Raw genomic sequence first — 15,342 nt, forward strand, 5'->3', positions numbered from 1 at the left:
TTGACCATGTGTGTGGTGAACAGCAGGTTGAGGATGGGAGGGAGTTGTGCATTTGTTTCACCTGCTGTGTATATATTATTTTGCTGTCAATTCCAACCTTTTCAGATCTTGGACATGCCTTTAATCTCACACTGCAATACGGGACTCACTTTTTAAACATCATCTGTCTTCCTTTCTCTCTCTTCCTTCACTCTCTTTTATTCTTTCCCTCCCTTGCTGTTTTCTTTTCCTTTTTTTCTCATTCTGCAGTAGACATCCCTCTCTGTAGGTGGATATTTCAGATTCACAGAGGTGAGATTGCTGGAGAGAAAACCAGTAAAATGCAACATCCCGAATTGCAGCCCATTTTGAATAATCGTTTGTTTAAATATATGGGTAAGGCATATATTCCTGAGAATACTAGCTTTCTTTGTTTTTATCTTCTTTGTCACTATTGTTGTCGTCTTCTTTTGCTGCTGCTGTTGAGTTCTTAGGCTGTCCAAATGAGCACGGTATATGTTGGTAGTGCCCACTGAAACATGTAGACAGGGGTGATCCAGTGCACATTGTTTACTTGGACTCCCAAAAGGGTTTTGATAAAGTCCCTCACTAAAGACTCCTGAACAAACTTAGCAGTCATGGAATAAGAGAAGAGGTCCTCTTATGGATCAATAACTGGTTAGAGAACAGACAGCAGAGAGTAGGAATAAATGGTCAATTCTCCCGATGGAGGGAAGTAAATAGTGGGGTCCCACAGGGTTCGGTATTGGGACCAATTCTTTTCAGCCTGTTCATAAATCATCTGGAATTAGGAGTGAGCAGTAAAGTGGCCAAGTTTGCCGACGACACCAAATTATTTAAGGTTGTTAAAACACAAAGGGATTGTGAAGAGCTCCAAAGGAATCTCTCCAAGCTGGGAGACTGTGCATCCACATGGCAGATGTGGTTCAATGTAAGCAAGTGTAAGGTGATGCACGCTGGGGCAAAAAAACCCAACTTCATGTATGACCTAATGGGATCTGAGCTGGTGGTGACCAAACAAGAAAGAGATCTTGGGATTGTGGTGGACGGCTCAATGAAAATGTCCACCAGTGTGCGGCTGCTGTAAAGAAGGCAAACTTCATGTTAGGCATTATAAGAAAAGGAATTGCGAATAAAATGGCCAATATCATACTGCCTTTATACAAATCTATGGTGTGGTCACATTTAGAATACTGTGTACAGTTCTGGTCACCACACCTAAAAAGGGATATTATAGAGGTGGAAAAAGTGCAGAAAGGGGCAACTTAAATGATTAAGGAGCTGGAGCATCTCCCCTATGAAGGAAGATTATGTCAACTGGGATTGTTTAGCTTGGAAAAAAGGAGGCTAAGTGGAGACATGATAGAGGTGTACAAAATTATGCATGGTATGGAGAACGTGGATAGGGAGACATTTTTCTCCCTCTTTCAAAATACTAGAACCCAGGGACATTCCATGAAGCTGATTGGTGGGAGATCCAGGACAAATAAGATGAAGTACTTGTTCATACAGTGCATAGTTAAATTATGGAATTCACTACCACAGGATGGAGTGATGGCCACCAATTTTGATGGCTTTTAAAAGGGTGGGTGGGTGGATAAATTCCTGGATGGGAAGGCTGTCAATGGCTACTAGCCCTGATGGTTGTGTGCTATCTCCAGTATTCGAGACAGTAAGCCTGTGTGCACCAGTTGCTGGGGAACATGGGTGGGAGGGTGCTATTGCACTATATCCTGCTTTGTTGGTCCCTGGCGAACGGCTGGTTGGCCACTGTGTGAACAGAGTGCTGGACTAGATGGACCCTTGGTCTGATCCAGCAGGGCACTGCTTGTGTTCTTATGTTCTTGAATCCTAGAAGCAAAAGTATGGCTGTGCAGGACGTATAGTAGCAGTGAATTGCAGCTTCAAGTGTGGGTCATAACTATTAGCAGAAGCAGACTAAACTAACCAAACTATCGTCAAATTGGCATGACTTCTTGAGGGTGTGAAGTTTGAGTGACCTTAGCACAATATTTGGTATAATTAGATGGGACTGACTTGACTCAGATCCTGACTCAGACATACAGGCTTTTGTCAGTTACGGACTAGAAGATCTCTGGGAAGAAAAACAGCAGCATGGATCATAGTAATTTGTGAGGAAAGGCATCCCAAGTCCATTTATCTTTCCCCTTCTGACAGTCTTCTTCTGGATAACTATATGTCCTCATTATGCCACCTCTTTGTCTTTCTCACCAAGGCTGGTGCTGCTCTTCCCTGCCACCCTTAATAACATGTTTTGTTTTATAAAGCTCTTTCAACGGAGAACACATTCATTATTCCATTACATCCATCCGTGGAATGATAAGTAGGTCAGTAGGGATTTTTTTGCAGTTAGAGAATTAGGTCACCAGGTAGGAGCATTCTGAAGGCCTACCTTCAGAGCCAGGCTGGGATTTAAACTAATGGTGCATGGTTTCCAGTGCACTGCATCTGGACCATGCTACTTGGGGCCAGCTGCAAGCTGTGGCTCTCTGATGAGCTGTGAATGGGGAACCATTCTGCTCTGTCATGAGACCGAATCACTGCTCATCTTGCCATTTTCCCACTCACTTCAAGAAGCTCAATACTGGCGCATCCAGAGAAGCAACCAAGTGACCAGTTTTGTGCAGATTCAATGCTCATTCAGCACATAATGAGGCCCAGTATTGGGCAAAAGGAGGGATACTACTACTACTACTAATAATGATGATGATGATGATGATGATGATGATGATGATGTAATGCTCTCTCCAATTAAAGGCATTTTAGGCCAGCATTCATACATCCATGCCTTATCTCTTGTTGAGCATAAGTATCAAAGTATGACTTGCATGTATGAATCAGCCTTCATAGATACAGCAGCTCACCACAAATATTTTTCATTTGCAACCATTCACACAATCAGCTGAGAATAATCTAGAGATGTATAAGGTTTGGTCATTTCAGAGGCCGCTTAGGTGGTTTACAGTGCGGGGCAAGTGTTTTCTAGGTCAGGCAAGTAAATTAGAGCAGGTGTCTTCTCGCTGGTCAGAGGGAGAAGCACCAGGTCCACGGATATGAGGCACTGACAGCCCCAGAGAAATAGTACCTCATTTCCCCTGCAGTCCATGCAAACCACCCAAGGTGTGTGGGCAGACAAAAAAGTGAAGGTATGTGAAGGCTCAAACGTGCTTGAGCCAGTATGAAGGGTGGGGTGTTGGGTCTGAGTCACCAGCCCACATTCTGACTCACAGCTTTGTTTTGATGGAGGGGAAGCACACAGGAGAGTAAGTCAGGGCTTGCTTCTACGTCCTACTACAAAAAGGTTTGGTTGATGCCGGGAGATCAGTGGTAAAGGAAGCAAGATTTTTAGATGCACGTTAGTTTCGTTAGCATTCATCACTGTTGACAGGAGCATAACTTCTGTTGTAAAGATGCAGGTGTGTGATTTTTGATAAGCTGGGTCAAACCGGCATTGTGAGTTGGTGATTCATGCCTGGCTGGTCTAGTCCCGCCATAATTGAATGCAAGGCGATCTTGGCGCCTGTAAGAAAAAAAGATGATAATAATAACCACCTTCTGGTAGAAAACAAGTGCTAGACAGGCTGGAGAAGACTATGGTGGTATTGGTTGCCTACAGAGGTCCTAATTTGGGACTGACTTGTCTGCAAGCCAAAAAACATGTCCCCTTAGCAGTCGTTATTACTCCAATACTCAGATACAAGTATAACTACAATTCAAGGTACAAATTATAATTTCCAAAGATTTATTTAGATTAGGTCCAACATACTTTAGAGCAGCCTTCCTCAACCTGGGGCGCTCCAGATGTGTTGGACTACAACTCCCTGGGAGATGCAGTCCAACACATCTGGAGTGCCCCAGGTTGAGGAAGGCTGCTTTAGAGGCTGCATCCTCCCATATGTCTCCTTACCAATTCAAGATGTGTTAAAGGTGCCGTCTAAGGATACCATATATGTGCCAGCCAGGTTCACTTAATAGCAGCACCGAGAGAGGTGCTCATGGTGGCTCCCTCCTTCTGCAGATTTATCAGAGTCAAAAACTGATCATCTTTCTGAAAGCCTTGTGATATCAGTCTACTTGGGTTGGACTTTCAGGCACAGGATTAATGACGGAAGAATGGAGAAATGTAATTGAATTAACTTCAGTATTGCTGATTCTTTAAACACACACATTCATTTGGGGGGGCGGGCTGGCGGGTAGAGGATTGTTTTGCTTTTCTAACCTGTTCCAAGTCTTCAGGATGTGGCAGGCTAGAAATATGAAAACATAAATGCAATTTTTTGGGATAAGCCAGGCTCTGAGTGATTTTGCACCTCAATCTCCTGCCCCAGTTGCAGACATCAGCCTGGTGAGAATTGCAACACCCAAATCTTCTTAGCCTACACAGCCTGTGCATCCAGAAACTTTTATATCTCCTTCAGACCCATTAGAGCAGCCTTTTTCAACCTGGTGCTCTCCAGATGTTTTGGACTAAAAGTCTCAGAACTCCTGACCATTGGCCACGCTGGCTGGGGCAGATGAGAGTTGATGGCCACAAAATCTGAAGGGAACCTAATAGAGGAAGACTCCATTAGGGCATCATTAATGCACCACCAGCTTTTTCAGTAAGTTCCTGCAATGTACATTGGCGTTAAATGTACAACACTGAAGCATATTCTGTGGGAATCCACTTAAAATGCATTATAACTCTGCATAGAGAGAGATTTTAATGTTCTTCTTTGAGGGGTTTGGTGTATCATTGCCCTATTTGCCAGGTCAATTGCTTCAATGCAACCCCACTCTACCCTCCCTACCCATGCTTTAGGGTGGATTCCTGCATTGAGCAGGGGGTTGGACTCAATGGCCTTGTAGGTCCCTTCCAACTCTGCCATTCTATGATTCTATTTACTTTAGCAGCGCTGTCTTACTATTTGCTCCACGCTACAATAGGGTCTCCTTATAGGCCTAGTTCTTACCAAGGTAATAAACCTGTGCCAGGGCTATTCCACTACAAACTGCAGATTGGCAAGGAGGGTTTAACATGATTAAATCTCTACCATACCCCACTTCTCCTAAGCCACGTCCATAAAAAGCTAGCATGTCAGGGAGAAGGTTACAGTGCAGATGGCAGCTCTAGCATCAGGTTAATGGTCATATTTCTGCCCTGTCACCAGTTTCTTATATGACCCAGACAGAGACAGGTTTTCAAATGCTCAGCAATAATAATTTAAAAATCCAATGCTCGAGTTTGCCCCACCCTTTTACTTCCCTCTTTCAGTTGCCAGTCACTTCCTTATTATAACTGGGCAAGGTGATTCAAGGTTTCTGTCTAGGTCAAAACAACAATGAAGTCGTGGAAAGAAATGCTACCAGAAATTCATGCTTCAAGTCAGTCATCTCTATGCCCCATTGTGATACCAAAGGATCGTGTATACTCTGGGCTTAAAAAAGAATCTGCACCAAGAACAGATGAATTATGTGACCTGTATAAAATATGAACATTCTGGAAATCAGTATAACTTGCTTAGTTTGCATCACTATGGCTTTTTAGGGAGGGAAGCACAGAGCTATGCAGGACACTGAAACCCTGCCCCCTAATAACTGGATTTGAGATTTCATTAGGCATTACCCATACACTTTCAAGCTTGTCATTTCAACAGGAAGGACTTGAAACATGTTTTTTTGTTTGTTTGTTTGTTTTAAAGACATTGAATTCTGGCCCTACTCCCAGATTTAGTGATTGCACACTATGTTCGTAGGATTATGAAAAATACCTAGAGCCTCAGAAGTACTATCCAACAAAAAAAATCTCTGGTAGTTTACAGAAACGGCCCTGTTTGGATGCTCAGGGACAACTCTTACTCATCACAGGTGAATAGGTGACTGTTGGTTTATAAACCTCTTTTATAAAAGGGCAATAAGCAACCCAGCCAAAGATAAAGACTTCTCAATACAGTGTTTCTAGGGTGAGAGCTTCCCTGTTCTGAGGAAGACTTTTCTGGCTTTCTCCAAGATGAATCCAAGAAAGGTCCTCTGAAATATACAGGAGTCTTCATCCTTGACCAAGATGGCATCTAGGGAAGACTCCCAATATTCAGAAGCTTTGTTAGCCCTCATGAAGATGGTGCCAACATCTAGCATTAGCTGCTGTTCTTCATCAAGATGATGCCCAGCAAAGAGCCACTCATATCCAAATATCTGGAAGTATTCTTGCCCTGGCAAGACATTTTTCCCTTCTAGTTCTAACTGATGTGGTAAGCTTGTTTGGACTGTACCACTTGCGTGGGTGGGTGGGAGGGATTCTTGTGGAATATGAAAATCTAATACATTTATTGTGACATCATCTTTGGAAAAAGCTAGGCTGGTTAAGACATCAGAAAAGTAATTAAAGGGCATGCAGTCTCCTGTATGCACAAAGTCCTAAGGTTAGTTGTGCCTGGACTCATCTATATCTCTAAGGCTTGTTGACCCCATTTGACTGAATCTCATTTCCTGCAATTGATTCATGTGCTATCTGTTTTCAATGTGTGCTCACTTATTTATTTTAAATCCCATTTTGCATGCAAATTCTCAGTCCCCAATGCATGGTAGGGTGGCAATGTTTAGTTGATTATCAGTGCAATCTCATACATGTCTACTCAAAAGTAAGTTCCATACCTACAATGGTTTAAACCTGGATTTCCTGCCTCTAAACCTGTTGGCCCCTACCCCAGCTGTTCTCAGAAGCAGTCATGTTAACTGGACCTTAGTGTTAATTTCTATCACACTGGCGTCTGTTGAATGAATTATGCAGGGCTTAGAACAGAAGAACAGCCATGCTGGATCAGACTGAGGGTCCATCTAGTCTAGCACACTGTTCACACAGTGGCCAACCAGCTGTCAACTAGTGACTCACAAGCAGGACACAGTGTAACAGCATCCTCCCACCCATGTTCCCCAGCAACTGGTGTATATAGGCTTGCTGCCTCTGATACTGGAGGTAGCATATAGCTTTCAGGACTAGTAGCTATAGATAGCCTTCTCCAGTTTATTCAACTCCCTTTTAAAGCCATCCAAATTGGTGGCCATCAGTACATCTTGTAGTAGTGAATTCCATAGTTTCTGTGAGCTGTGTGAAAAAAGTACTTTGTCTTATCTGTCTTGAATATAAATTTAGCTTGAGGTGAAGCATGGTGGTGTAAATAGATTTCAGGGTGAGGCTCTTGAGTTCCTTCTGCCCTCCCCCTCAGCCACATAAAATAATATAATAATGTTTATTTATATGACACCATCAAAAAGTACATTGTGCTTTACAAAGAAATGTAGGCAAAAAAGACAGGCCTCTGCCTTGAGGAGCTTACAATCCATGTTGTGATCGCTTGGGAACTGAGCAAGAGCACCATCTCTTGCAGTTTGGGAGCCGCATGCTTAGTCTCCATGGTGCATGAAGAATGAGCACAGCACTCGTTTTTTTGTTCCAGTCTATGAACAGGCTCTCAGTCTTGAAGAGGGAAAGAGAAAGCTCCCTTCACCATCTCTGTGGCTCAATCCCGTGTTAGAGGCCTGAGCTAATGAGGTTGTCTGCCAGACTCTGTGTGTGTGTGTTCCTTTTAGCTTTCAAGACCCAGGGCCAGTCTAAATGAAAATACATGCAATCATTTTCAGCTTTTATCTGGCTTGATGACGTTCACTTCAACTGGCGGGACTCCACCCACCCACCGACCCTCTCAGAGCTATTTGATTGGTTGGTCAGCCCTGTTTAGACCAAGTGGCCTAGATAGGGCTGACCAGCCCACCAAATAGCTTGGAGGAAGCTGGACAAAACCTTCAGAATTAAGGGAGCACATGGTCTTAGCATTCATTCTTAACTTGGCTTGCATTTAGCCATCTCGTTGTATTCACACTTCATGAGTGCATTTGGATTCTAGCTTCCATTAATATTTCTGTGTGATCAACGCTGGAGTGCTCTTTGCATGTCCCTCCCCCTGAGACCCCAGTGTTCTGAACCAGACTCTGCTCTTTGAAGTTAGAAGGGAGAATGAGATTTTTCCCTACAGTAATGGGACCCATCTGGTTGACCGGAGGTTATTTTTCCTTGCCACAAGCTACCAGACCAGTGACTAATTGCAGTCTTTGTGAAATGGTTGAGTGGTTATCTAGTGCATAACTCCATTTACTACGCTGCTACAAGGCTGATTAGCCTAGGGAAGGTAATTTCCCCTGGAAGCTTGCCAAAATCTGAACCTGTGCACTTTTCAGAAGCATGTTAAGACCTTTTGGGGGGTGGGGTGGCTTTTAATGTGTGGTATTAAACAGGCATAGAGAAATGTTTAATTCCTTCAAGTATTTTTCGAATGAATTGTATTTAGGGTGCAATCCCATGCATAAAACATGCCTGGGATTGCGTCCTTACTTATTTAATTGGATTGTGCTTTTAGTGGCTAAAGTTACTTTCTTTTTAATGAGTGAAATTTTGCATACTGCACCAGTGGGCAGGATTTTGGCCCAGGGGGTATGACTACCCAATTCTTCTTGAGATTACCCCTTTACAGCTTGCAGTGTGCTTGCACCTTGCTTAAAACAACACTTTCCCATTCCTCCTCTTGAGTAAATTTACTCAGAGGGTGGAGGATATCAACACAGTCAGGGTTGGTACCAGGGATTGGCCCCCTTGGGCTGCTGCTGAGTCCCCAGTGCCTGAGTGGAGCCCTCTGCTGCTGCTCTTTGCCACCCTCATCATTTGGTCACTCACCATCACCACTGCTATTTGCTGGTGTCGGTGCTGAGGAATCATTGCTGTTTGCTCTCCTGTCTACTTCTTCTGGACAGTGGGGAGGATTGGGTCTGCTGAGCAGCTGCCCGCCACTGCCCAGAAGGACAGGGCAGGTGAATGACGTGATGGCTGTTGATGATCCTCCACACAGCCACACCCAAGTGCTCCCTGCCCACCCTGTCCCCCAGCAGTGGCAGTAAAGAAGATGATCCACTATCACAACAAGGAGGAGGAGATGGCACCAAGGGCATAGTGACAGAGCCCTGGCACCAACACCTGGACACAGCAGTGAGGACACTGCCTGAATTCTAATTTCATCCTCTTGAGTGAATATATTCAAGAGGAGACCTAGCAATGTGTCATTTAAAGCAGCTTAGTACCAGATCTCCCTTAAAGTAGATATAGTTGTGAGGAGGGCCAGCAGTGTGCTGCTTGACAGATGGCATATGTGTGCATAGATATCCTGAAGAACATACAGGGAATTTAGCTCTTCTTTTAAAAGTTACTATCTTGTTCCAGCTGGGATGCTAAGTCAGACCTGACAGATACTGACCTTCAGCTGGAGTCACTCAGTAGCAGGGAGCATGTTCCAGACAACAGGTCCAGAGTAACAATTATGAAGAAGCTGGTTCAGGTTTCAGCTCTGCAAGACCTGGAGAGCTTCCAGGAAAGCTGGCTGTTGATTCAAGAATCTAGAGTGTAACTATACCCGATATATCCCTCAGCAAGGTCTGAGGATTGCCAGGGCCCTACCCCTTAAGCAAAGTTTCAGGGAATTTCAAGGGGCAATGCTTTGGGTTGAACACGCCTAGCCAGTCATCATGCAGTTACTGGGAAGGTATCACAGAACTGCATGAAGGCAATCGAAAGTGAGAGCAACTGGAAAAAAAAGGTGTTGCTAAAAATGTTATACTACAACTCTTGGGTATCTTGTCTAATTTTAAAGTTGGCAGAGAGGCAGGTTCTTATTTGCAGCATCCCTACTTAAGGAGAAAACTGAAGCAAAGCAAAGGGAAATTTAGTCAAGCCACTGTTCTCTTCTCCTTTGCTACAGATAATGACATGGACCTGGGAACTCTCCAAAACAACCTCAACAGCACCTTGGATAATGTTTATGAAGATGACCTGGGATCTGTTCACCCTGGGACCCTTTCTAATGGCATCCCTATCTGCAATGGTGAGCAGGCCAACCTGACGATCCAGGGTGATGTTGTCAAGCGTTCTCAGCCACTACTCATCCAACCCAATAGGTATGTGGAGATTGAGCAAAGCGGTGTGGGAAACTCCAGCCACAACCTCCAGAGATTATCTGGCTTGGAAATGAGAACTGATGCCACTTCAGTTGAACCATGAATCACCCCTGGGACCTGTTTTCCATGCCAGGGCTGAGCTATCAAATGTATGAAGAAGAAGTGGTATGTCTCTGAACATGTGAAAGTACCTGACTTCATTTGAGCCAGCACTCAACCCTGGAACAAGAGAGCTCTGGGAATGTGCTACATGCATTTTCCTTATTACTGAGGAATTGCAATCCACATATCTGGGAGTCGGAGAGGTAGAGCTTCCAGGAGGCTTTGAAACATGGTACATCTCTTCGTAGAAATTAACCATTGTCCAAGGCATGGTTCATAGCTCAGCTAGAAGCAGGGAAAGAAGAGTTGCAGGCCAGTTGCAGACTGCTTTCTCCACTTCAGCTGCATAGCCATGGGAAGTATACCGTTTTCACTCGCAGTGAAATTCATGAGTTCTTTCATCTGTGTGGTCCCTGCTTCTAGGTAATATGTGAACTTTCTCCATGTGCTTACCATAAGAAAGAGGTGTTTGAATAGACTTGCATCTGACAACCAAACTTAATAGATGAACTTAGGCCTGACATTCTATGCCAACAATGCAAAGCCTCAAGAAAAATTTGGTGGCTTCTCTTCAGGTGAAGCATCTGAGTAATGTTTTAAGCAGCCAATAGAGCAACAGGATTTTGAGGGTCAGAGGTTCACATGGGGGTAGGCAATACAGTGCTTGTGGACACCAATGTGCCCTCGGATGCTCTCCTTGATGTCTGCCTGCCTGCCGAGGCACTCTACCCCTCCAGGTGTTTTTTTTTAAAAATGTCTAAAAATGTTCTTATCAGCATCTGGGATTGCTTCAAAGCAAAGCAATGCTCTCCAGCTACTGCCATTTTCATTTTCCATGAATGCCTCTGGGCCGCAATGCCTCTGCAGTGCACCCAGCTACCAAGAAAAAATGGGGAAAGGGAAACCTGCAAGCAGTCAGGGAAGCCTGTAAGGAGAACAGTGGGAAGCCAGCAGAGGGCTTGAGAAGACAGATAGGAGCAAGTTAGAATAATAGAATAGCAGAGTTGGAAGGGGCCTACAAGGCCATCGAGTCCAGCCCCCTGCTCAATGCAGGAATCTACCTTAAAGCATCCCTGACAGATGGTTGTCCAGCTGCCTCTTGAAGGCCTCTAGTGTGGGAGAGCCCACAACCTCCCTAGGTAAATGATTCCATTGTCGTACTGCTCTAACAATCAGGAAGTTTTTCCTGATGTCCAGCTGGAATCTGGCTTCCTGTAACTTGAGCCTTGAAGAGGAGCACAGGTGGGAAGGGTTGCCTGCTTGTACGTCTGAATGGATGGGGGTATGTGTGAGTGAGAGAGAGAATGGGTGGACTGGGGTGATCTACAGGGAGGATTGTGGAGGGATCCTGAAAGAGAGTAGTGATTTTTCATATGCTTGCAGGGAGGGGGAGGAGGGATGTGTGTGTGTGTGTTTGTGCGGGTGATATGGGCACATGAGATGCTTGATAGTGGGTGGGCTATATGGGCCTGTGTGTGGCGATCCAGAGTGAGAGATGAAAAGTGAACCACCCAGAATTTTGTGAACCGCCCAGAGAGCTTTGGCTATTGGGCGGTATAAAAATGTAATAAATAAATAAGTGATGGGAGTGAGTTGGCTGGCAGGGAGCAGGGCTGAGGGGGAGAGAGAGAGAGAAAGAGTTTGCATCCAATGACATAGGCTTCTATTTGAGCAGAAACTTGTGGCTCCAAAGGGGCGGTTTGGTGTGTTGGAGCCCAGCCCCCAGCCCTGCTTTTTACTCACTCTTTTGGGCTGGTTACTTGTCCTTTGTAACTAATCACTTCTCCAGTGGCAGCCATTTTGTGATGGAGCCCAGGATAGTATCACAAATTGTCAAATGTGCCCATGGGCGCAGAAAGGTTGGAGACCCCGTATTCCTAGCTTGAAAATACCCAGTATCATTTCATCTCTGAAGCTAAGGAGTGGATCTGACCAGTATCTTGAGACTGGTCACTCTGAGCTCCTTGCTAACTACTAAGACAAACCTGTAAGCCTTGCCTCTCTCATAATGCTTCTCTAGCGTGTTGGCATGCTACCTTTTATGCCCGACCCCTGTTATGCAGAGGTGGACCAAACATACTTTAGGCCGACTGCTGCATATTAAATGCACTGGGAGGGAAAAGGCAAGGGGGTTGGGAATTAATTATTAGCTTCCTCACCTGCCCTTAGGCCCAGTGCCATGGCAAGATGCAGTGCAATAAGGATGATTGAGTCCATTGACTGTTGAGTGTGGCTCAGGCCCTTTGCCAGCAAATGCAGAACTAGTGCAGAGGGTTAGAAGGCTGGAATGTGGGGAGCTAAAATGCCATTCCATATCTGACTCTGGATAAGGCTGAGTGTGTGCTCTGACTCTGGGAAAGCTCAGGAGAGCTACAAAATGTGAGAGTGGGTGCAAAATACAGCTTCCTCAGGAAATATGCTTTCGGTATTTTTTAAAAAGTTTCTGGCTCCTATGGCTGCAGTAATAAGCTTGAAAGTCTGTGGGCAGTGCCTGCTAAAATCTCAGGACCCAGAGAGATGGCTGAATAAAATTTCTTTTTTCCCCTTTCTTACTTCTCCAAAAATACCCCCCTCCCAGTAACACTTTTTTTAATTGCCAAGAGTTTGTTCTCAAAACCTACAATTTTATCTGAGTAAGATTTTGGTGGTTAAATGTGGGGATTTGGGTCTGTACATAGCTCCTTCTCATGGCTATAAAACCTGAATAAATCATGCAAAATCAGAGAAATTATGCAAACTTTCTTGAATTGTATAATTTATTCAAGTCACCAAATTTGGCTTACCTGGGAACAGAATTTAAATATTTTTGAGTACCCACAGCCTGAGGGTCTAGGCAAAATATCAATTTCCTATTTCATCTCTTGGTGGATTGGCTTTACTCAGGAACCCAGAAATTCCCTTTCCAATGATATATCACCTAAAGCCTTTGTGATAATCCTCCCAATGTTCTTCTTTTCCTTTAGAAAACTGGTGGTGGGAGAGCCACGTGCCTTATCTCTGCCCTCCATCCCAAACCCTTTCCCAGAGCTCTGCAGCCCATCCAACTCACCCATCCTCAGCAGCGTCTCACTGGGGCCCGGCTCACAGCGAGAAGGTGGTTCTCACGTAAGTGTGTCCATTTGCATTTGGGGCTGGGGGGACATTGCAAGAAGGCTTAATTTGACACAGGGTTTTCCCTAGGGTGAAGCTCTAAGTGTGGGTTGCCTGGAGTGTCAGAATTCAGAGGACACCAAGATATGCTGGAAAACTTTAGTAGAGAGGTTGCCCCCCTGCCCCAACCTTCCCCAGTGTACCCCCTTCCCCTCACTCCATTCATTTTTGGAGAAGGGGAAAGAGACTGCAATGGGAGGGGACACAATCTCTCCTTCCCTTTCCATATACAGGAAGATGCTGTGGAAAATATTTGCTTAGGGCAGCAATGTTGCCTGAGCTTGGCCTGGCATTTAGCTTCAATGTCTTCTTAGAGCTGGGAATCAAACCCAGGTGTCCTGACTCTCTGGTGTTACCTGCTGCCCTCCTCCACCAAGCTATGGACGAAAGAACCATCAAGGAAGAATGGCAATTTAGGGCCCTAAACTCACTGGGCAGGATAGGGCAAGACTTGTTCCCATAGGGATTGTTGTCAAGGCTCCCAGCTTTTGTTTGGCTAGCCAGTGGGCCTCTGCTGGGAGGCTGTAATGATGGCCCGGGAGGTTTTCAGCTGCCTTGGAAGTGACTCCGTCTACCTACTGTCTCACATGGTTTCCTATCAAAGTCAAAACAGAAGCTTTTTTAACCTACTTCTTCCAGTATATGACAGAAGAATGCAGCGGTGCTCATTTGGTGCTTAGTACACAAAGGAGTTGATAGTAGGCTAGAGAGCAAGGCAGATGAGCAAACTGCTTCCATACTATCTGGTGATTTACCATGAATTTTAACTTTATTAATTTATGTATTTATACAATGTAATATCCTGCCCTTTAGCTCAAATTCCATCTCCCAGGGTAGCTCACAATAAACAATAACACAATAATAAAAATATCAAATTACACTGATATTTGTACTAAAAAGAGAAAACAACAATAATTTATCAGGGAAAGCAAATACAATATTAAGGTGGCATTTACCTGGGAATAAACCCCAGAGGGATTTCTTCTAAGTAGTTTTGTATAGGATTACAGTATAAAAGGAGGCCTGAGTAGATAAAAAGGCCTTCAGGGATAAAGGAATTGGCACCAAGCTTGCATCTCTGAGGAGAGAGTTGCACAAGCAGTGTGCCACCGCTGAAAAGGCCCTTTCCTTAATCAACACCTACTTCACCTCAGAATGCAGAGGCATCTCAATGAGAGCCTCAGAAGATCATATAAATACTTTCGTAAGTCCATATGGGAGGAGATAATCCTTAAGATACTTGTGTCTAAACCATGTAGGGTTTTAAAAGTAAAATCCAGCACTCTGAATTATGTTCAGAAATGGACCAGTAGCTAGTGCAGTTCTTTAAGAATGTGTGTGATATGTTCCCTTGGGGCAGTCTCAGTCAAGAGCCTCACAGCAGAGTTTTGGACCAACTCAAATTTCCAAGTCATTTTCAAAGGCAACCCCTTTGAGATGTCCAGTGCACTGCAGTAGTCTAGCTACTTGGAGGATAAGAGAGCATGAATGACACCGGCCAGGCAATCCATGTCCAGGAGGAGTTGCAGGTTGAGCATAACTTTCACAAGGCTACATTCAAAACAGACATTTCCTTACCATCCAGAAAACACATTTCTCTCACTGCACAGATCCATCTCCAAACACTGAGGGCCAGACTAGACATGATGGGGCAGCCATGTTTACATGGGTCTACTCTGTTCACATGTAAAATTGGCTATACTTTTTACAAGAAAACATGGGCATTGAAGAGGGGAACAGAAGCCTTCGCCCTCTCTACATTGAAGCACTCCTCTGCCCACCTGGCCCCTACACCTGTGCATTTAACAGAAGCTCAATCTGCAGACATTAGCAGGTAGGGAGGTCTTCTCTCCATGCTGTGAAATTCTTCATCTGCTGACTTCTGTTAATCAGGCTGATGTTAAAGGCAGAGGAGCATAGTTTTGGCAGCCCTAAAAATATTACGCCAATTTTGCTTGCAAAATTGTAGGACCATTTCCCTAAAAGTGTGGAGCCCTCTTCCAAGAGTGCTGCTTCCTAGCCAGCTGATTTTCTTTTTCTTTTGCTGGCTATATTCCAAATGCCAAGCTGTTTCTCAGCCCCACCCGAACA

The 15,342-nt window shown here is 44.6% G+C and overlaps 1 protein-coding gene across 2 annotated transcripts in view; it reads left to right on the forward strand.

Moving 5' to 3' along the window:
* Window positions 1-15,342, forward strand: part of GRB7 (growth factor receptor bound protein 7) — a 72,408-nt gene that overhangs the window by 33,516 nt on the left and 23,550 nt on the right. For both annotated transcript variants that reach the window (XM_063137356.1, XM_063137355.1), the window contains exons 2-3: window positions 9,804-9,999; window positions 13,065-13,206. In XM_063137356.1, the coding sequence (XP_062993426.1) occupies window positions 9,812-9,999; window positions 13,065-13,206 (330 nt within the window). In that variant the 5' untranslated portion in view covers window positions 9,804-9,811. The remainder of the gene's footprint in view (window positions 1-9,803; window positions 10,000-13,064; window positions 13,207-15,342) is intronic.

Source organism: Elgaria multicarinata, chromosome 11, assembly GCF_023053635.1.
Source record: "Elgaria multicarinata webbii isolate HBS135686 ecotype San Diego chromosome 11, rElgMul1.1.pri, whole genome shotgun sequence".
NCBI classification, from domain to species: Eukaryota; Metazoa; Chordata; class Lepidosauria; order Squamata; family Anguidae; genus Elgaria; species Elgaria multicarinata.